The following is a 21422-nucleotide window of genomic DNA, read 5'->3' on the forward strand; positions in this document are numbered from 1 at the left end:
CTCAATATTTACAGCTACATATCGCCATTAGACAGGTCGTCAACAAAGATGGATTATTCCCGTATCGCTGCTGATTGTTTCTTATGATTAACCAAGTTTTCGGTGCTGTTTACATATCTTTTTGTGATCAAAGGCATAATTAACCTCACGCGTCTAACTTTCAACTGTGGTGTGTTGCCTTATTGGTGTATTTCGGCAGTTGTTGCCTGTTTTCTGAGAAGATTGTTGTGCGCATCATTAAGCCAGTTTACTCAAAATGGTGGCTGTTTGCTCGTCGTGTGCGTCCGAGGTGGAACCCAGTGATGCTTTAATCAGTTCAGTAATGCTACTGTGAGGCTCCTTTCACTTCAAGTGCATCCGTGTACCTGATGCGCTCTTAAAAGAGGTGAACCAGCGCATCGACTTGCATTGGAGCTGCACCGGTTGTACTGCTGTACTTAACAATCCTCGATCACGGGCGGTAAAAGAAGCCGGTCTCCTTGTCGGCTTTCAAGCGGCTCTTTCGTCCACAGTGGACACCATGAAGGCACTAATTCTTGAGCCATTGAAGTCTGAGATTCGCAAATTCGGCCCAACATTCCAGTCCAATTAGCAGCCGAGCGGCCGGTGTGGATCTCCCGATGTTTCCTACCCGCAAACGACGCAGAACTTTTGCCGAGGTCTTTGAACCTCAAACGCCCTTGCCTGCTGTTACCAATACCGACACACCCAATTTGATGCAAAAGTTAACTGAAATATCAATTTTTTGATGATTTTTGAGTTAACTGAAATATCAAAAACAAAAAAAGCAGAGAATGACCCGTGCGTAGACTGTCAGGAACTTTGCGCTTGCATTGACTGGCGACAGCATTGGCACCACAAAACGCGGCTACACGAACCGCAAAGATTTTGACGTAAACTTATACGGTTTTTGAGTTTGCGCTTGGAGTTTGCGGCTCATGTAGCGGGGCTTTTCCATAACTACACTCCCGGTTAGGTTAGTGTCAGTGCTTTACCGCACGATGTTTTGTCGGACGACAGGTCCGCACAATTTTTCTATAATTGTTCAGATTCTAATACGATTAAATGCATTTTATTATTTTTCTTACATGAAAACCACAACTCCGAGTTTATAAAGCCCAACTTTGTTGACAAATAAAATCGGATGCGTCCATCCGATAAAATCAAAATCATTTGATGCGAATAAATCGTGCGAACCTTGCAGCTGTCAAATCCCATACATTTTTGCCTGTCAAAACCTGACGCGGTAAAGCACTAACACCAGCCTTAATCTACACTCATCGCCTCATACACACACCATCTCGCAAACATCTGCCGAGCATCGTCCTGTCATCCGTCATCAAAGTCACAAAATAACAGCACTTTCTATCTACTACCAATACGTGCGCGGTCTGCGCACAAAAATCACTGACCTGCGGCTGGCTCTTCATGAATCGGATTCTGATATTATTATTTTCACCGAAACTTGGCTCATCAACACCATACCCACATCTCTCTTCGCCTATGGACGCTACCGCATTTGTCGTTGTGATCGCTCTCCCGAAAACAGTATCTTTTCTCGCGGTGATGGTGTACTTATTGCCTGCAAAGCTTCCTTGGTGTCATCATAGCTCACACCGTTTACAAACAATCTTGAGCAGGTCTGGATAAATGTGCAATTGTCCAATATTGCTGTTACTGTTGGTGCTGTTTACATTCCTCTGACACGTAACACTAACATAGCCACTATCGATCTCCTACATGATAGTATTCGTGATATGTCGAACCGGACTAGTGATCGTGATCCGCTGTATGTTTTTGGTGACTTTAATAGATCCGATATTGGATGGAAGTGCTCCAACACATCGTCACATGTTGATAGTTTTCAACTTTCTTCATTCACACACTATGTGCCCGAGTCGCAATCTATGGCCAACACTGGATTCAGTATGGCATGACATTCAACGGTCTATTTCAAATAAACGCTGTTCTCAACTCTTTTGGCCGTCAGCTCGACTTGATCTTCGCCAATCTCACAGCAGCTTCGCGTGTAGCCGATCCAGCTATAAAGTGACTTAAACCATTACTTTAATGAAGATCCATACCATCCTGCCCTGATATTTGATGTACAGCTACCACATTCAAGTCAAACCAGAACAGAGACACCTAGAGGTGGTTCTCGGTTGAATTTTTTTAAAGCTGACGTCTCCCGACTGATCGATCTTATTACATCATTTAATCAAAGCTTCGATTGCAATTTCAACTCGATAGACGATGCTGCAAATCATTTCGTTGCTTACATGCAATCTGCAATTAAAGCATGCGTGCCAGTATTCAAAGCCAAGTCGGGGCCTACGACGCTTGAAACGCATTAAATTGAATGCATACAAACTAGTCGTACTTCCCATGTAGGAAGCACTACCGAACATATTGCCGAGTGATTTGTCGTTTCAAATATTCATCTCATTTGGTTTTTGTTTTGATTTCTATTTTCACTGGTTTACTGGTGATTGACTGGATTTATATAACACTTTTTACACAGCATTTTTACAATATCCTTTAACATAGTTTTGAAAATATGTAAAAGATGGAGCACGCTTCATCTATGTTACAATGACCGATGTCATTGACTTTATTTATACAACATTTTTTACACAGCATTTTTATAATATCCTCTAACCCATTTTTTAAAATATGTAAAAGATGGATTAAGCTTCATCTAAGTTTTAATGACCGTTTGGCGTACTTCAAGTGACTTTAGGTCGTTCTAGCAACACATTATGAGTTGGCTACTATTCTTCTTTGTTCTCGCTATGAAAATTGCGAAAAAAAAGAACAACAAAACATTACTATTTGGTAGAAGTGACCAACTTAATCGGAATGATATCAGTTGGGTTTGCGAACTGATAGTGAACAGTATCATGGCTTCTTGAGGAAAGCATAAGATATTGGAGGAACGAAAAATTGTAATCGATAATTTTGTATAAGGAAATTCAATAAGAAATATAAGCGAAATCATGGGTATTAGCAAGTCAACTGTTTAAGATACAGTTCACCGCTTCAAAAACACGGGGAGAATAGTCAATAAAGTTAGGAATTGAGACGAAACAAAACAATTAACAAAATAAATGGTCATTCTATTCAAGAGTCATTCTACAGAGAATAGAGCAAAATCCGTTTTTGTCAGCCATGGACCTTAAACACATGCTGGCAAATGTAAACGTTGCAATGAGTGTGGACACAGTGCATCGCGTTTTAAAGCAACAAAATTACAAAGCCCGAGTCGCTCGTAGGAAGCCACTTATTTCAGAGAAGAACAGCCGTTTAAGATTGATGGCCAAAGAACACGTAAATAAAAGATATGATTATTGGAAACAGATAAATCATAGCTTTAATTAGGCTAGTTAATCAATTACAGATATACTAATAGTTTACGTTCGGCAGGTTCTGTTCACCAATGAATGAAAAATCAACCTGTTTGGTTCCGATGGACGCCGATTGGTATGGCGAAAGTCGGCCAACCCATTACTATCAAAATTTATAGTAAAAACTGTACAGTTTGTCGGAGGATCACTCATGATATGGGGCTGTATGAATTTAATATTATGAATAAGCAATATTACATAAATATGTTGAAGACAGCACTAAGACCAAGCATCGCAAAGCTCGGACTTGAAGATAGGTGTTGCATGATCGTTGTTTTTGTTGTAATATCAAAAACTGAAGTTTAATTGATAACGCACAGCGGAGATAACGATGAAGTAACGGTTCGATGATAAGCTGGGTCCCGCAAAATCCCGGTAGAAGGCACGAAATCGAAGAAAAAGGGAAGACGATCGCTCGCACTGTACCGTCCGTTCGGTTGACCACAGGTCATTGCTACCAACTTGCACCGGGAACTAGCAGATTCGGGTAATACCCTTATTAGACGAGGAATGTATCTGTCATATTTTCTGCCATCCTTTTACTGTCAAAGTAGGCTCTGGGAGGGCGTTCGACATAGAAATGATGTCCGCTCGTGTAATAACGCAAAGTTCCACAAAATGGGTTTTGCAGATATTTGATCATTTTCATGTTTGAATTTAGCGTACTGTTCATCCTAGAGTAACGAACAAAATCCGTTGCAAACAACAAAGCAAAAAGTAAAAAAATCGCCACTTTGACGTATAAATTCCAGTCGAAAGAAAATCGGAACCAGTCATGCCTGATTCCGATTTTGAGGAAGGAATGTCAAGCGCATTTGGCAGATAACTTCTAGAAAAATGACATACATTCCTCGTCTAATTAGGGTATAAACGACCGGTGGCGAAGTCGAAAAGTTCGGTTGCAGTGCGGGCGATCGTTTTTTCGCTCTCAGAACGCCAACAAGTGCAGTGCAAATTTTTTAACCCGTGAATAAAATTAACGAGTTCAAGAAATTACTGTGGGAGTTTTTCTTGGCTTCTGTGGCTTCTGGGATAGAAAGCGCCTTGCCGCACCAGGTGCAGGAATAATAGGTTTATTTTCGATCAAGACAATGACCAACGTGTGGCTTCTTTATAATGTCCTAAAACAACTCCATTCGATTTCGATGGACAATTTATAACAAGGATGGGGTGAAAGGCGCATTGGAAGAACAATGGGAATGGCGTCACGGCAAATTTGGTCAATTCCATGCCAAGTAGACTAAAAAGTGTCATTGAGTCAAAGGGACACCCTAAAAATATTAAATCTTAATTCCACCTTGAATCCGCTCAAAAGTTAAAATGTGTGACTAATTAAAATTCAACTATCCGAGCATGTTACATATTATGGATTTATGTTCATCGATCTGCAACAGAATTACAAGTAGCAAAAAGATAACTGTGCATGAAGTGCGCACTGTGCGAGAAATGCGCACTGTGCGAAAAGTGCGCACTGTGCGAAAAGTGCGCACTGTGCGAAAAGTGCGAACTGTGCGAGAAAAAAAAAATATATATATATATATATATAAATATATATATATATAAATATATATAAATATATATATATATATATATATACGTTACGGCCCCGGACGCTATGTACGAGTAGTTGTAAGATAGTGTAAGGTATAAGTATGCGTAATGATAAGATTAGATTGTACTTAGTCCATAAGCATCTCAAAAATATAGTCAAGTTGACTCTCGAAGCTCGAACGAGCAAGGTCCATCTCATAACTTATATATATATCGGCAGACTGTGGAGACATTATTGTTTCTATTAGTAGTCAGACATCGCTTTGTAGACAGCATTGTTCTAATTCTAAAGAAAACAGATCGAGACATGATTGAACGTGAAAGCACTGCCTCGCTCGCCGTCGATGGTTTGCGACGAATCGCCCACGTTGGATTAAGTAGCAAAACCGAGTTCAGCTTAAATAGATCCCTCAAAGTGTTAACAGTGGAGTTATTATTATAGTTATTGAAATGACCAAGAAAAGTGGAGAAAGCGAGTAAGTGTTTATTACACGTAATATATTTGTGGCATATATATATTATACTAGCTTGACGCCCCGGCGTTGATCGGTGACGAAGGGATTGAGAAAAGTATTATGGTTTTGACTAAGACTTGAAAGATATGTTTGAATTTAATAGTTACAATAACGACATATTTAAAATGTTTGATATTTCATCAAATTCCCATTGATGTATAAACCTTAGGGTAACTATGTTGGATACACCTTGACATTTGTTTACATGCTTGTTTTGTCTGTGTTAGTAAAACTGAGTTTCAATTGTAAAATTTAGATAATTTTATTACAAAATTGTGATCAAACAAACCTTCAACAACATCTGCAGTACTTAAACTTAATGTGTGAAAAGTTTCAGAAGCGACGGGTCAGTATTAGTTGAGTTTTTAGTGTACATAGAACTCCATACATAAAAAAAAGCTAAAATATGTAATAGATGCTTTGATGCTTACAGGAAGTGTCGTGCTACTCGTGAACAGCTGGAAAAGTTCATGGATATAATGGAAGAGCATCCCGAGGTTGCGAAAAGCAGTTTTACTAATCCAATGTCATTTTGGAAAGAGGTAGCTGCAAATCTGAACTCAATAGGTCCTAGAAAGGAACCAGCAGCGTGGAAACGAGTAAGTATTTTGAATAGCTCTACATAGATTGTTTCTTGATTTTTATATTATATTTTATAATACTATTTAATATTTTTACAGACATGGACTGAAAAAAAGTCCGCTGCCAAAACAAAGCTAGCCCACAACCGACGGGAACAGCAGAAGACGGACGGAGGCATAGCGAAACTACAACAGTTGAATGATCTGGATGAAAGAATCATTCAATTGGTCAACCTGGATGAAAATGCAGCCGGTATACCCAACACCAACACGTAAACGGACAAAACGGACATCATCCGGATACAGAAGAGGAACCATTAATCGAACAGGAGGCTGCAACAACCGAGGCTGCAACAACTGAATCACCTGAAACAATTGAGGATGCTACGAGTGATCCTGTACGAACTGTGGCTTCAACTTCAGAGGCTTCTACAGACCAGCAAAACGTTTCCGATCTTCGGCAGCAGACCACTGCTAGGAATCGCCACGTAAATTATAAAAAAAATTATCGTTAATAATAATAAAACGAAATAATTGCACTACTACGAGAGTTCGTGAGCTACGGAAAAACATTCGTAGAAAATTCGGTTAAGTACCAAGAAGAAAAATTGAAAAACAAAAAAATAATCTGTGTACAACTACATCAATTCTAGCTCGTTCTTATTTATTGTTATTCATTCGGATCTGCAGTGGTCAATCCGTGCATAATGCACATGTTGTGCAGAGGCATTGAAATTTGTTTTTGAGCATTCCAAACGTTCTCTCAATGATGGATCGTGCTTTAGCATGTTTTTCATTGAATTCTGCTTCCGGACTGTTTTGGTTAGCATTGCGATGAGGTTTGATGATCCAGGGCTTCGAGGGATATGCAGAATCAGCTGCAATTGAGTGAAATATGATTAACATTCCGTCATAATTTTCAAACTAGCTGGGTGGACCCCAAAAATTAACACCAGAAAACTGATATTATTGGTGTCTATTGCATTACTTTGGGTGTTGACCACCCAAAGATCAACTAACAAATACATACCTAATAGTTTAAACTGCCTTTCACCATTCCTCCATTTTTCCTCGAAGTAGTTAGCAACAGGACTGTTGCTGTAAACGTATGAATCATGATGTGATCCATGAAACTTTGCATTGACAAATCGAATTAGCTTCCGACGGTCACAAAGCTGAAAAATAAGTTGATGTTTAACGATACAGAAAATACGAACACATCTTTAATTAATGAACAGTTATGCTTACCATCATTGCATTCATGCTGTAAAATCCCTTGCGATTGTAAAAACTTTCTTTGTTGTCTTTTGGTGCAGTGATTCTGATGTGGGTTCCATCCACACACATCACAACTCCCGGAATCCCAGACTTTTCATAAAAATACCGTCTTGCTGCAGCTTTTTCTCCTTGGGTCATTTCTACAGTAACTTCGATACCGATTTCCTTTTCAAGGGCGCACAACGTTTCGTGAAAAATATCGGAAAACATTGATTGACCAATTGCAACGGTGAAGTCGTTACCAACACCTTGCTGGTATGACCGTTGGGCAAGAAATTTTAAAGTTGCCGCCAGTTTGTCTTGCGATGAGAACCCACGCATATGTTTCCGAGCAAGACATGATGCAATTTTACTGTGTATTGCAGTGAACAATGCCTTCGACACACGAAAATTGGACACAAACCTTTAGAAGAAAATCAACAAGTAGGATTAGTGAATGCATTTTCTCAAAGATTACTGCTTACTCACGCTACATCGGAGATCTCAAACAAGTCCAGATTACTCCTTAATGTCCTTCGATGCACCGCAAGATTCACTGCATTAACCTCTTCCTCACTATCATCACTCGACAAGAAGATTAATGCATTCATGCTGAATATAGCTTTTTACTAATCACACAAAACTGGTTGGAACGAAACGAAGAAATGCGCATAAAACAATAATCAAACTGATTAGATGACAATTGTTATCCAGATTAATTTTTAAGCCATATGTAAACAAATGGTTGTTTGACAGCATGAGAACTGCTTGCCTTATCGATTGATTATGTTTTATCTATCGATATGGGAAGAACGTTCGCGGTAGCTAATTCGAGTAGATATCGCTACCGATAGATAAAGCGATACCGATCGATATGGACTGACGTCTGCGTTCGCGATAGGCACCTACGTTCAAACTCCCTCTAATTTTGGACGAAAATTCCCATTGCAACATACCCGCCTAGTTGCAGCTGGCGGACTTAATCCGACAGGCGACTATGATCGTGTGGGACGAAGCATCGATGAGCAGCCGGTATGCGCTCGAGGCCGTGAACCGAACGCTTCAAGATATCGTCGGAGTACATCGTCCGGTCGGTGGGAAGGTTGTGTTGCTGTGTGGAGATTTTCGCCAAAACTTACCGATCGTGCCCAGAGGAACGGATGTGCAAGTGGTGCAGCACTGCATCAAACGGATTCCGCTATGGCACCTCTTTTGTGTGTTGCGGTTGCGGGTGAACATGCGCCTCCAAACGGCTCCGAATGCACAGGATGCTAATGATCTTCAGGAGTTTCTTCCGATTTTCTGCTCCGCATTGGTGAGGGTCGGCATCAAACGCTTCAGCGATTAGACACCACCTTCGCCAGTTAGCAGGGCGACGTTCTATCGTTGATCGGTCACGTATACCCAGATCTTGGTCTTCAATATAAGCACTCCGGATTTTTTTTACCGACCGCATCCTGTCACCACGGAATGTCGTCGTGACCGCAATCAACAACAGCGTGTTGGAAGGGCTAAATGAACCGGAAGAGGTGAATCTGTCCGTCGATACGTTGGTGAATAGCGAGGAACAAGAAACGCTAATGCTGCCGACCGAATTTCTTAACGCGCTGAACATGAGCGGCATTCCGATGCATAGGTTACGGTTGAAGCGGTATTTGCCGGTACTACTTCTCCGTAATCTCAACACCGAGCGTAGATTGTGCAATGGGACGCAGCTGCAGATCGTGTCACTTAGACCGCATTGCCTACATGCACGGATTCTGACTGGCAAGCGGCAGGTTCAAGACGTATCGTTGCCCCGTATCTTCTGCGACAGCAATGATGCGACCTTGCCGTTTCAGATCCGTCGCAAACAGTTTCCAGTGCAAGTGTGCTTTGCGATGACCATCAACAAGGTATAAGGTCAATCGCTTCACCATCTCGGACTCAGGCTGCAATGTGTCATTAGGATAAGTTCTTACACGCAACGTGCTTATAAACGTAATACCTAATTTAATTCTATTCTTTTCAAAATAATTAACCAGCAATTGAAGAACACACGATCGAGCGGATGTTAATAGTATTGGAGAAAAATTGTGGCGTATCGACAGATGGACGGAGTGCAATTGGGCGTCACGGAATTGTATGCAAGGTAAGTTTCTACAAATAAAGAAAATTATAATTGTACCATTCTATACAATTCTTTTCAATTACATTTCACTCATCAGCAAATATCGGTATAGTATTGCAAACCAATGATTGTGGTGCCTTGAGCATGGTTGAAAAGTGGAATCCGAAAAATGTTCGTGATTTTAAATCATCGTTTGAAGAGGTGTCTTTAAGGAAAGTCCTTACATGCGTAGTGCTTAACAAATGTACCATACTAAATAATACTTGTTTTACTTTCCAGTCTTCAGTCAATGGCCGCATCAGGAATGAATTTTCAGCAGCAGCAACAGCACCCAGCCTCGCGCCGATCCTGAGTGGGAAAGTGGGAAGTGGGAACCGACGAGACCAGCCGCAACCCTCTGACGGCGGTATGTCGTCGTGTAGGTGCAAACCGGCATTGATGTTGCCTATTAGGAGCTTTCTAGCGCAAGGGCTTCACGAGAGCCTAAACGGCTTTCGGGGTGCTCTTCAATGAGCCATACCCCAACCACTGGCTCAAACCCCGCAACAGTGGTGAAGCGGCAACATGGAATGGTAAAACAACCTTCCAAATAGTAACATGGCCCGTCCACCGCCATACTGACAGTCAGATTATTTTTCAAAGTATTAAAGTGATGTAACTTTACAATAAAAATTTACTTCCTTAGATTAGCTTGGTTAACTTTTTTCTTATCACCAACAAAAATTTGTCTATTTTTGTAGTGCAAACGCTATTTATATTCCACGGCTTAGTTTAAGACGACGTCCCATTCTTCGGATAGAAAATAAAAACTGTGTATGCTTATAATTCATTACTGACTCTTCAATACTATCCTCTTTGATCTACCGTTGCATACTATGAAGAATCAGCTTCGGTTTAGATTTGATATGCGCTCGACTTAAGACTGTTAAATGTGCACTGATACTATATCATACAAGGGCATGTTAACACGTTCCGTACCGCGTCATCCAAATATGGGTGGTAGCAGTTCTGGTTCTAAAAAGTTTTTCACGCATAAATAATTGAAAATGCAACATAAAAATTATTTGAATATTTTATAAAAAATTTTTTGGGAAGCTAAGTTTTTGCTTGGCCTTCGAAAACAATCGGTTTAACAAATATTATAAACAAATTTTCATTAAAACAATTGTACTAAAATTGTGCTAAAACGCTTGGTACGCAACGTGTTAAGTCAACTATGGCGAACATGTACTAATTTATTAATAAATAAAATAATCAAAATAGACGAGCATCAAAATGTACAGTACAGAGGCATAGCTGTACTCGATAGTACATCAATGTCCGCAAACAATATGTTTTCATCATCACAAAAAATTACAAAAAAAACGAGAATTAAAGAAACATTGTAACATCCTTCTATTCAATTATTGAAAGTACTATAAACCAGGAAATTTTACTACATACATGGCATCCACTTTTCTTTTGGATCATCCGTTTTTCTTTTGTCGGAGAAATCGTTAAAATCAAACTAAGGTATAGTTACGTGAATAATGCGAGCATACAGGTAAGGTACGGAAGTTTAACAGAATAGCATTCATAATTGATTTTCTAACCCCAATAAAAATATGGAATCAAAAAAATAAATGAATAATTTGTAATTATTGAACGCGAGTAATACATACTTCTTCATTCATGGCACCCGAACAATAAAAATGTGATTGCATTGCGCATCAATTTGAAGTGTTTCCAATGATACCCGGATGTAATGATGATTGACACTTACCTATCTTCTTCTACTTACCGGTGAACAAAATATCCTTAGCCCTTGTTATCACACTTTTTTACATTGAAACGCTGGTCGTCGGCTCGAGCATGGAAACTGAAAAACAGCAAAAAAAAAAATAAAAAACAACAATTCACAAACTGTGTTACTAGATTTTATAAACAATCTACGTGTTGAACATAAATATTAAGAGTATATCTCATGAGGTTCGTGATAGTAAAATATACTGTAAAAAAATTACTTAAAAACTGACTGCTCCGGAGGCATGTCCTGCCTAATATCTGCCTGATGCCTGAATTTTTAGTAAATTAAACTACAATAAATTCGAACTTTTTCGTCATACTGAAAGAATAGTATGATGTTTTAATATCAGAAATCTAAAGATCAAAAGAACGTTAAATTTCGTAACTTCGGTATAACTAAAATTTCTTAAGAAATGAGCGTAATGTGAAATGCAATCTGGTGACACCAGATGTTATTTATATTTTAGAATCTATCTAATTTTTGAAGAAAAATCCAACACAACAAAGAACAATTTTTGTACACTTACCTTGAATTGCAATGGTGAAATTATCCGTTGCACATTAGCTAACACTTTTTCCTTAGCACAGTTCTACACGGCGCTGCGATAATCCTTCGACCGCCAGTTTCTGCCTTTTGAACACCTTTGACATACGAGTTGGCCGACTTAGACAATTTTGTTTATTACTTTGGCACTTCCGTGTTCGCGGAAACCCGGTCGCAGAAAAGTCGCAGCGCCGTGTAGACCTGCCGTTACCTATCACTCTTTCACTGCCCCACATCAATAACACGTCATGCATTTGATAAGACATATGATAAGACAGCCATAATATTCGGTTAAGCTGAAATGAACCAAAAAGCAGAGTCATTAATGATTCAGTCGTACCTTTCAACAGATTTCATAGTAATTTTCAACTCACCACATTATTTGGAAGGAAATTTGCCGTCATTTAAAACTCAATTCAGTTTATAAAACAAATTCAATTCAGTTTATAAACATCACATTGCACATATTTCTGACGAAACGAAACATTATAACATACCAGCCAACCACTGTTTACACTTCTTCCTTCATTGTCAACATAGCGAAGTAATCCTATTGTCGCGCCTACGTGAGGAACACCAAAGCTATTACGTGCGACTTATTACTTGTAGCCTAAAATCTTCACGTAAACCCAAGCTAGTCGCCAAACTTAATCTTTTGGTGTTTCTTCTAAAACGAATAACATTAAAATTTCAATGCCAATAGTTTCGGTGATCAACCTAATAAATAACCAGCTTACTCACCATTAAATTATGTATCCATCCTTTGTTCTGCCGCCGAACAATATGAAAATTCTAGAACAATGTGTATTCAGTACATTTTCTGCACCTGTAAAAGAAACAAAAACATGAGAATTATGTAAAGCTAGACTAAACCTGTACAGCTTCTCATGTAACTCTCAATTGAAGTTAAAATATAGTTTGATAAAAGCTTCGATAAATACAGTAACATCAGTACAGTAACTCATTCAATTGCTGAATTGATACGGATTGACAACTTTTGTGACACGATTTCAAGATTTATTAACGCCCAATAACAATTGGCTACGATCATTGAAACGAAATAAAAAAAACGAACACTCAATTCTTTTTACACTTCGCTTTTCTACACCTTAGGAAAGTTTCAAAACTGTAGAATGATGCGCATTTGTATTTGTAGGTACCCAAACCGTGCCATGAGCTAGCACCCTGGCGTAATACACCGTCACTAGCGCAACTTAAAAAACTAAGCGCAAATTTGCAATGAAATGATCAAGTTGGCAAACGCCTTACCTAGCATACAAGCCTTCTTCTCAATCATATCTGATCGGAACAACAAATCCGCGGCTTTCTACACTTGATGTACAAACATCACTAGCATGAGCTAGCACCCTGACGTACACTATCATAAAATCTCTTTTCACTTTACAAAACTAAGGCCGGCAAAAACAATAAAAAATTTACAAGTTAGCCACCACCCCAACAGATAGAAGCTGAACAATCAAAGCCTACTTCAGAGTAATTGTATCAAACCGGAACTAGAAAACCGCGTATTGGTACAGTTTTCTACACTTTGACATTTGGTAAACGATCCAAACCTTGGAAATAATTTTTCAAGCTAAGTTATATCGACTCGTCATTGACAGTGAAACATTTCATATGAGGCAATGTTTTCCCAAATGTAAAACGGCCGTTTGCTTTACTACAAATTAATACGTTTGTAAATGCTATTCCCGGTTGACAAAAATTCAATTTTTTGCAGCTGTCATGTAGTTACATCAATTGCTTACAGCATGGAAACTTAAGTTTTTCCATGGCAGATTGCTGGAACTCTTACTGGAACTACATAGTAGCAGCAACAATTTAAATTTCTGTCAACCGGGTTTTTGAATGTGCCCAATATTTATCAAAAATTATTTTTATGTAACCCCAAAACAAACCTCGACAAAAGAATATGATTCTACCACCAACGGTATGTGCAATTTATTCACACCCCAAGGAGAACATTTTTTCTAGATCTTCATTAGCAATTTTGAATAAATAAAAGCTGGAAAAACTCAATTTCGACCATTTTTGCTTTACATCGAGCTAGCGGGATGATGAAGAAATGCATCAAAAAACCAAAACCGTTAAAATATAGAAAACCAATTTACTAAAAAGTAGCAGTTTGTGGATTTGAAAAATCTTCAAAACTAGTGCAGTTATAGCGTTTTAAAAATAAGGGTCAATATGACCCCTAATGGCTTTATCACACTGGTCATCACTGGTGGCATTCGTATAGCCACCGTACTGTCACTGTTCATCTCCACATAGCGAACTCATAAGCGACGGCTAGACACAGCGGTATTCGCACGAATATTCCCGCCGTCCCGCGGGAATCCCGCTGGACGACGGGAAACTCCATATGAAAAAAACGGATTTCGTTCCCGCTATGTTTAAAAAACGCGAAACTACGACCCGGCGGGAACGGACGCATTTGCTTAATTGAAACGTTTCATGAAAAGTTTCATTCGCTTGCTACAACAACGTCGGTATGGGCAACGTATATGGATGCGGCCGATGTTGTTGGGGAGAAACCAAAATGCGAGTAGTCTTCGACGCAAAATTTTGGAGGAGGAACTCAACAACACCATTCATAAACTTTATATTTGATAATGACTCACAATTCCACTTTTACCTGCCGCCAATTTAGATCACGTAAACAAACTAAAACGTAAACAAAGCTTCACTTTGACAGATCGGGCGAATAAGCTCGTTCCCGCTGGATATTCTGTCGAATCTGGGCTACTTTTTCCCGTTCCCGCCACCTGGAATTCCAGGCGTGTTTAAACGGCGGTATAGGAAACTCTGGTGAAACTCCTGTCAAACTTGTATGGAGTTTCGAGTTTCCCGAGTTCGCTAAGTGGACACGCATTTGTTTCGGTCTTCTTCGCTTCTTCTTAATCCGTCAGTTATTAAACGTCAGAACCAGGGGCTTTGCTAGTGCTGTCAAGAGTTTCCTACCAGTTTCCTACGAGTTTCCCAGCTGTTGCGGGAACTGAGTTCGTCAGTTCGTCGGAGGAGAGTTCGCTATGTGGAGATGAACAGTCAAACAAGGGGGCCACTGCTGCAATGAGCTTGCTCAATACACCAGTTTGACTGTCCAGTGCCTTCGCCAAGCCGCCGTTGGTGACCAGTGTGATAAGGCCATGAAAAGCAATCTAGGTATAGTCAAGTAGGTTCTCGGAACTGGGCAAACAGAAAAATCTGAAATTTTTGTTTTACCGCGTGACCACATTAGGCGTACCACACCAAAAACTTGGTACGGTCGAGCTCCAGCGTACCATACCAAATGCAACCCAGCACTTCTGGGTTGGCTGACGATGGTGTGCTCGACAGAGCTCAATGAAGTGCTAGACTTTTCATATTGGTAAGAACTTGTCAAGCAGTTATCAGTTAATTTGTGAAGAGCATTTGATAGAAATAAATAGATAATTGAGTGATAGAAAAAAATAGCATATTTTAGAATCATGATGGAATTTAAAACGGTTATTATTATTTTTCCATACCATAATATTGGTGAAACATGACAACTTTACTCCATGGATGAAAATAATACGCTGCACCTGTCGTTCCAACCAGGAGATATTAAACAAGAATACTCGTTCTCTTTTCATCGTTTTTCTTCTTTTATAATAATTGATACGATGTATTTGCTTAAAATTTCTACCCGCTTTGTTGGTCATAGTTCTTAATCCAACAACTATTACGTTTTGAAAGAAGTTATGAGCATTAAACCCGTTGATAAAATTACTGTCATGGTTTCTAAGTCGTGAAACAATGTGGTAAAACGAATCTTATTGTTTTTATTTGCCTGTAATTACCATCTTTAACCGTAAACTGCTGGATTCAGTTTGAATATATAACGTGAGCAGGACAAAGCATAGGGAAAGAGTGAGAGCCCAAGGAGAACCCTGCTGCACTTGCCTACCAAAGGTATCCATGCCTACCTAAAAGAACCTTGCCGAGTGTATTTTTGGTAGGCATGGACACCTCATAACCTACCAATAATTTGTTTTGGGAGGCACCGCAGTGGAAAGAGGTACTGGCTGTCAAACCTTTGTTTGTTTACTGTTTACTGTTTACTGTGCAAGTCTGGCCAACTAGCAAGCATTCGAAAACAGGAAGGGACGATGACCCTCATCGACAGGTATAGAAACTGCAACGCAGTGTAAATAGTTGGTCGGTGGCCAACGGACTTCGCGGCGATCATCGGTTGTTACCGGTTGTAACATAGTATCGGTGGCCAGTGTTCGATAGGAAGCGCTTGGATTGACCGACTCGGGGTGGTTAACCGGGGCCGTGTTAACTCGCATCAGACAGTAAGTACGTGTGTAAGAACCCACAGCAGAGAGTTCTTACTGATGATGATTTGTCCGTGCTTTTCACACATTTCAGGGTCTCGACAAGGAGGAAGAAGCGGCTTGAAATAATCATCAATGCGTTCTACGTGTTTTCACTGGCCATGACGGAGTGGTGCTGCACATCGTACATCGAAGGAGCCTGCTACGATCCGTGGTCGCTGTTTGCCAGCACGAACCAGAGGAGGCGTCGGACGATTTCTGAACATTTCCCCTGATTGCCTACCGAACCGGACGATGTATATATAATATTATAGATGTATCAAAATAATAAAACAATCAAAAATATTTTCCTGTACGAAAATAATTATTATGGGAAAGAAAAGATATCCTGAACCCAGCTCATATAATCTACTAGGAATGGGTATACGTTTTTTACGCGTATAGCCAGAAATAGGTGTTATAAACACGTTGCACAGTCACGTTGTCAAAACAGTTCTCTTTTGCGGTGTCCCGCAAGTATCAAGAGAATTGTTTTACCCTTCTTTTAAGAAGTGTTTTACATCCAAAATTGCATTGGAAATCTGCTGCAAAAGAAGGTGTAAAACACTTCTGAAAAGAAGAGCGATCAGGTCTCAAGAGAATTCTTTTACATCAAAATGACGCTAAAATTTCTCGTTGGGAGGTTTTGTGACTACAATTGCATCGCTCAATTCTGACAGAAAAATCGATTTTTGACACTAGGAGCGTACCAGTTTTTTGGTATGGTACGCCTAAAAATCGAAAACTACGTTGGGGTCAAAATGAGTGACACAATGTACAAATGTAAATAAGAATGTTTTTGAAAAGGCGACCTTTATGAAAATAAATCTTAAAACTCTTTATGGAAATAATGATTTTCATTTACAATTTTCAGAAAGAATTTCCCGAGACATTTTAAAAAAAAGAAAAAGAAAATTCCAGCTAAACAAAAAAATATTCGCAACTATTGATACGTAACGGAAAATTCAAACCACGAAATGAAGCATCCACCTCTACAATTGACTCTTTGAACAAAAGCGCTCATAAAAGACTCGGAAAAATGACTGCCGCTAAAAGGTGCGGCGAACGGTCTAATAATTGCGGAAAACGCGCAAAGGGTGGGGTTATTATTATTGGGGCTTTATAAAGCATACGGCCGTTTTACATTTGGGAAAACATTGCCTCATATGAAATGTTTCACTGTCAATGACGAGTCGATATAATTTTGCTTGAAAAATTATTTCGAAGGTTTTTATCGTTTACCAAATGTCAAAGTGTAGAAAACTGTACCAATACGCGGTTTTCTAGTTCCGGTTTGATACAATTACTCTGAAGTAGGCTTTGATTGTTCAGCTTCTAACTGTTGGGGTGGTGGCTAACTTGTAAATTTTTTATTGTTTTTGCCGGCCTTAGTTTTGTAAAGTGAAAAGAGATTTTATGATAGTGTACGTCAGGGTGCTAGCTCATGCTAGTGATGTTTGTACATCAAGTGTAGAAAGCCGCGGATTTGTTGTTCCGATCAGATATGATTGAGAAGAAGGCTTGTATGCTAGGTAAGGCGTTTGCCAACTTGAACATTTTATTGCAAATTTGCGCGTAATTTTTTAAGTTGCGCTAGTGACGGTGTATTACGCCAGGGTGCTAGCTCATGGCACGGTTTGGGTACCTACAAATACAAATGCGCATCATTCTACAGTTTTGAAACTTTCCTAAGGTGTAGAAAAGCGAAGTGTAAAAAGAATTGAGTGTTCGTTTTTTTTATTTCGTTTCAATGATCGTAGCCAATTGTTATTGGGCGTTAATAAATCTTGAAATCGTGTCACAAAAGTTGTCAATCCGTATCAATTCAGCAATTGAATGAGTTACTGTACTGTACGGATGTTACTGTATTTGTCGAAGCTTTTATCAAACTATATTTTAACTTCAATTGAGAGTTACATGAGAAGCTGTACAGGTTTAGTCTAGCTTTACATAATTCTCATGTTTTTGTTTCTTTTACAGGTGCAGAAAATGTACTGAATACACATTGTTCTAGGATTTTCATATTGTTCGGCGGCAGAACAAAAGATGGATACATAATTTAATGGTGAGTAAGCTGGTTATTTATTAGGTTGATCACCGAAACTATTGGCATTGAAATTTTAATGTTATTCGTTTTAGAAGAAATACCAAAAGATTAAGTTTGGCGACTAGCTTGGGTTTACGTGAAGATTTTAGGCGACAAGTAATAAGTCGCACGTAATAGCTTTGGTGTTCCTCACGTAGGCGCGACAATAGGATTACTTCGCTATGTTGACAATGAAGGAAGAAGTGTAAACAGTGGTTGGCTGGTATGTTATAATGTTTCGTTTCGTCAGAAATATGTGCAATGTGATGTTTATAAACTGAATTGAGTTTTAAATGACGGCAAATTTCCTTCCAAATAATGTGGTGAGTTGAAAATTACTATGAAATCTGTTGAAAGGTACGACTGAATCATTAATGACTCTGCTTTTTGGTTCATTTCAGCTTAACCGAATATTATGGCTGTCTTATCATATGTCTTATCAAATGCATGACGTGTTATTGATGTGGGGCAGTGAAAGAGTGATAGGTAACGGCAGGTCTACACGGCGCTGCGACTTTTCTGCGACCGGGTTTCCGCGAACACGGAAGTGCCAAAGTAATAAACAAAATTGTCTAAGTCGGCCAACTCGTATGTCAAAGGTGTTCAAAAGGCAGAAACTGGCGGTCGAAGGATTATCGCAGCGCCGTGTAGAACTGCGCTAAGGAAAAAGTGTTAGCTAATGTGCAACGGATAATTTCACCATTGCAATTCAAGGTAAGTGTACAAAAATTGTTCTTTGTTGTGTTGGATTTATCTTCAAAAATTAGATAGATTCTAGAATATAAATAACAGCTGGTGTCACCAGATTGCATTTCACATTACGCTCATTTCTTGAGAAATTTTAGTTATACCGAAGTTACGAAATTTAACGTTCTTTTGATCTTTAGATTTCTGATATTAAAACATCATACTATTCTTTCAGTATGACGAAAAAGTTCGAATTTAATGTAGTTTAATTTACTAAAAATTCAGGCATCAGGCAGATATCAGGCAGGACATGCCTCCGGAGCAGTCAGTTTTTAAGTAATTTTTTTACAGTATATTTTACTATCACGAACCTCATGAGATATACTCTTAATATTTATGTTCAACACGTAGATTGTTTATAAAATCTAGTAACACAGTTTGTGAATTGTTGTTTTTTATTTTTTTTTTTTGCTGTTTTTCAGTTTCCATGCTCGAGCCGACGACCAGCGTTTCAATGTAAAAAAGTGTGATAACAAGGGCTAAGGATATTTTGTTCACCGGTAAGTAGAAGAAGATAGGTAAGTGTCAATCATCATTACATCCGGGTATCATTGGAAACACTTCAAATTGATGTGCAATGCAATCACATTTTTATTGTTCGGGTGCCATGAATGAAGAAGTATGTATCACTCGCGTTCAATAATTACAAATTATTCATTTATTTTTTTGATTCCATATTTTTATTGGGGTTAGAAAATCAATTATGAATGCTATTCTGTTAAACTTCCGTACCTTACCTGTATGCTCGCATTATTCACGTAACTATACCTTAGTTTGATTTTAACGATTTCTCCAACAAAAGATAAACGGATGATCCAAAAGAAAAGTGGATGCCATGTTTGTAGTAAAATTTCCTGGTTTATAGTACTTTCAATAATTGAATAGAAGGATGTTACAATGTTTCTTTAATTCTCGATTTTTTTTGCAATTTTTGTTGTGATGGTGGAAACATATTGTTTGCGGACATTGATGTACTATCGAGTACAGTCTTTCCCCGACTTACGCGAATAATGCGTGCCGGAGGCATTCGCGTAAGTCGAGTTTTCGTGTAAGTCGAGTTCCGCTTGACACTTGGTTTATACCTGGTGTTAAGAGATCGAGTATTTAATATCATCATTCAAAACATATTCAAAATAATACGAATACGTTAAGTTCCTCTTTTTATTAAGTTTATTCGAATTGTATTCTATACCAAATTCATTGTTAATATTTTTTAATTTACAAAGTTATAACAAAATTGTCCAACGTCAACTGTTTTGCAGTTTTTTTTTTGTCTTCCCAAATTAACTTATAGATTTGCATTTTTTCTCGTACACTGCTGCTCACTGCTTCAAATCTATCCTTATCATTGTCCATCGCTTCGATGGCTGATCAAGCTAATTCCAAATGGCTGAATGCTTCAGCTAATCCTTTTGATGTAAAGCATTTATCTTCCTCAATAACATTTTCATCTTCGTCTTCTAAATACTCTTCGAGTACTTCTAGCGTTTGCATTTTAATGAGCTCGTCATTAGATAAAGGCTCTCCCGCTGTATTTACAAGCTCCTCCATTTCCTCGTAATTTACTTCTATTTCGAGAAAATGTGCCAAGGAAACACATTCACTTAACACAGTATCCAGAGTCTCCTGGCTACTGACTGGTGGATGATAATTTACAAAAAAATGTGGATAAACCTTCTTCCAAGCCGCTTGCATTGTTGTCAGTTTCACTTGTTTCCAAGAAGCTGCAATGTTATTTATTGCATTTAAAATATTAAAGGTTTTCCAAAACTGGCTAAGTGTCGTAGATCCATTTTCTACCGTTTTCAATGCTTGCTCGAATGTGTTTCTAATGTAATGCGATTTCAATGCAGCTATCACTCCTTGATCCATCGGCTGCAACAAAGACGTTGTTCTTGGAGGTAAAAATAATACCTCTACATTTGGATGCATAGTCTCAAGTTCATTCGGATGGCCAGGAGCGTTGTCCAGTAACAATAGCACGTTGAACGGTATGTCATTTTTTTCGCAATATTGTTTCACTTCGGGTACAAAACTTTCATTGAACCATTCGACGAAAATGGCTCGGGTTACCCATCCTTTCGCATTAGATTTCCACGTGACCGGCAGATTGTTAATATTTACACTTTTGAAAGCTCGTGGCTTTAGAGAGCGGTAAACGGCAAGTGGCTTCAATTTGCAATCTCCTTCTAAATTACCCCCAATCATTAGCGTTATTCTATCTTTAGCTACCTTATAGCCTGGCATTGCGTCCATTTCTTTAGTAATATAACTCCGCGAGGGCATTTTCTTCCAGAAAAGCGCTGTCTCGTCTACATTAAAGATTTGTTGTGGAAGATAACAATTGTTTTCTACAACTCTGGCAAATGTGTCTGGAAAACAGGTGGCGGCATCATCGTCAGCACTGGACGCTTCTCCGTGAATTTTAACGTTTCGTAAATTTGTTCGTTTTTTAAAACGTGTAAACCAACCATTGCTTGCTTT

At 38.9% G+C, this 21422-nt stretch overlaps 2 protein-coding genes across 2 annotated transcripts in view; one reads left to right on the top strand and one right to left on the bottom strand.

Annotated features, from left to right (window-relative positions):
* Window positions 1-6744: 6744 nt before the first annotated feature.
* Window positions 6745-7919, bottom strand: LOC131293812 (putative nuclease HARBI1). The gene is made up of 4 exons (XM_058321870.1): window positions 7798-7919; window positions 7300-7732; window positions 7082-7226; window positions 6745-6929 (listed from the first exon to the last, which is right to left on the bottom strand). Exons 1-4 carry the CDS (start codon window positions 7917-7919, stop codon window positions 6745-6747), a joined length of 885 nt encoding a protein of 294 aa, XP_058177853.1.
* A 386-nt stretch (window positions 7920-8305) lies between these two features.
* LOC131293814 (uncharacterized) overlaps window positions 8306-21422 on the top strand; it is a 33762-nt gene continuing 20645 nt past the window's right edge. Inside the window, exon 1 of the mRNA XM_058321871.1 lies at window positions 8306-8623. Within this exon, the coding sequence (XP_058177854.1) occupies window positions 8306-8623 (318 nt within the window). The remainder of the gene's footprint in view (window positions 8624-21422) is intronic.

This window comes from Anopheles ziemanni, chromosome 2, assembly GCF_943734765.1.
Source record: "Anopheles ziemanni chromosome 2, idAnoZiCoDA_A2_x.2, whole genome shotgun sequence".
NCBI classification, from domain to species: Eukaryota; Metazoa; Arthropoda; class Insecta; order Diptera; family Culicidae; genus Anopheles; species Anopheles ziemanni.

Bases quoted from the DNA above. Each gene is read 5' to 3' on its own strand.
- LOC131293812 (XM_058321870.1), bottom strand. From the start codon at position 7,919: ATGAATGCATTAATCTTCTTGTCGAGTGATGATAGTGAGGAAGAGGTT. The intron at 7,733-7,797 runs GTGAGTAAGCAG...TTTCTTCTAAAG, and splicing joins TTTGAGATCTCCGATGTAGC to GTTTGTGTCCAATTTTCGTG. The intron at 6,930-7,081 runs GTATGTATTTGT...ACTCAATTGCAG, and splicing joins AAGGCAGTTTAAACTATTAG to CTGATTCTGCATATCCCTCG.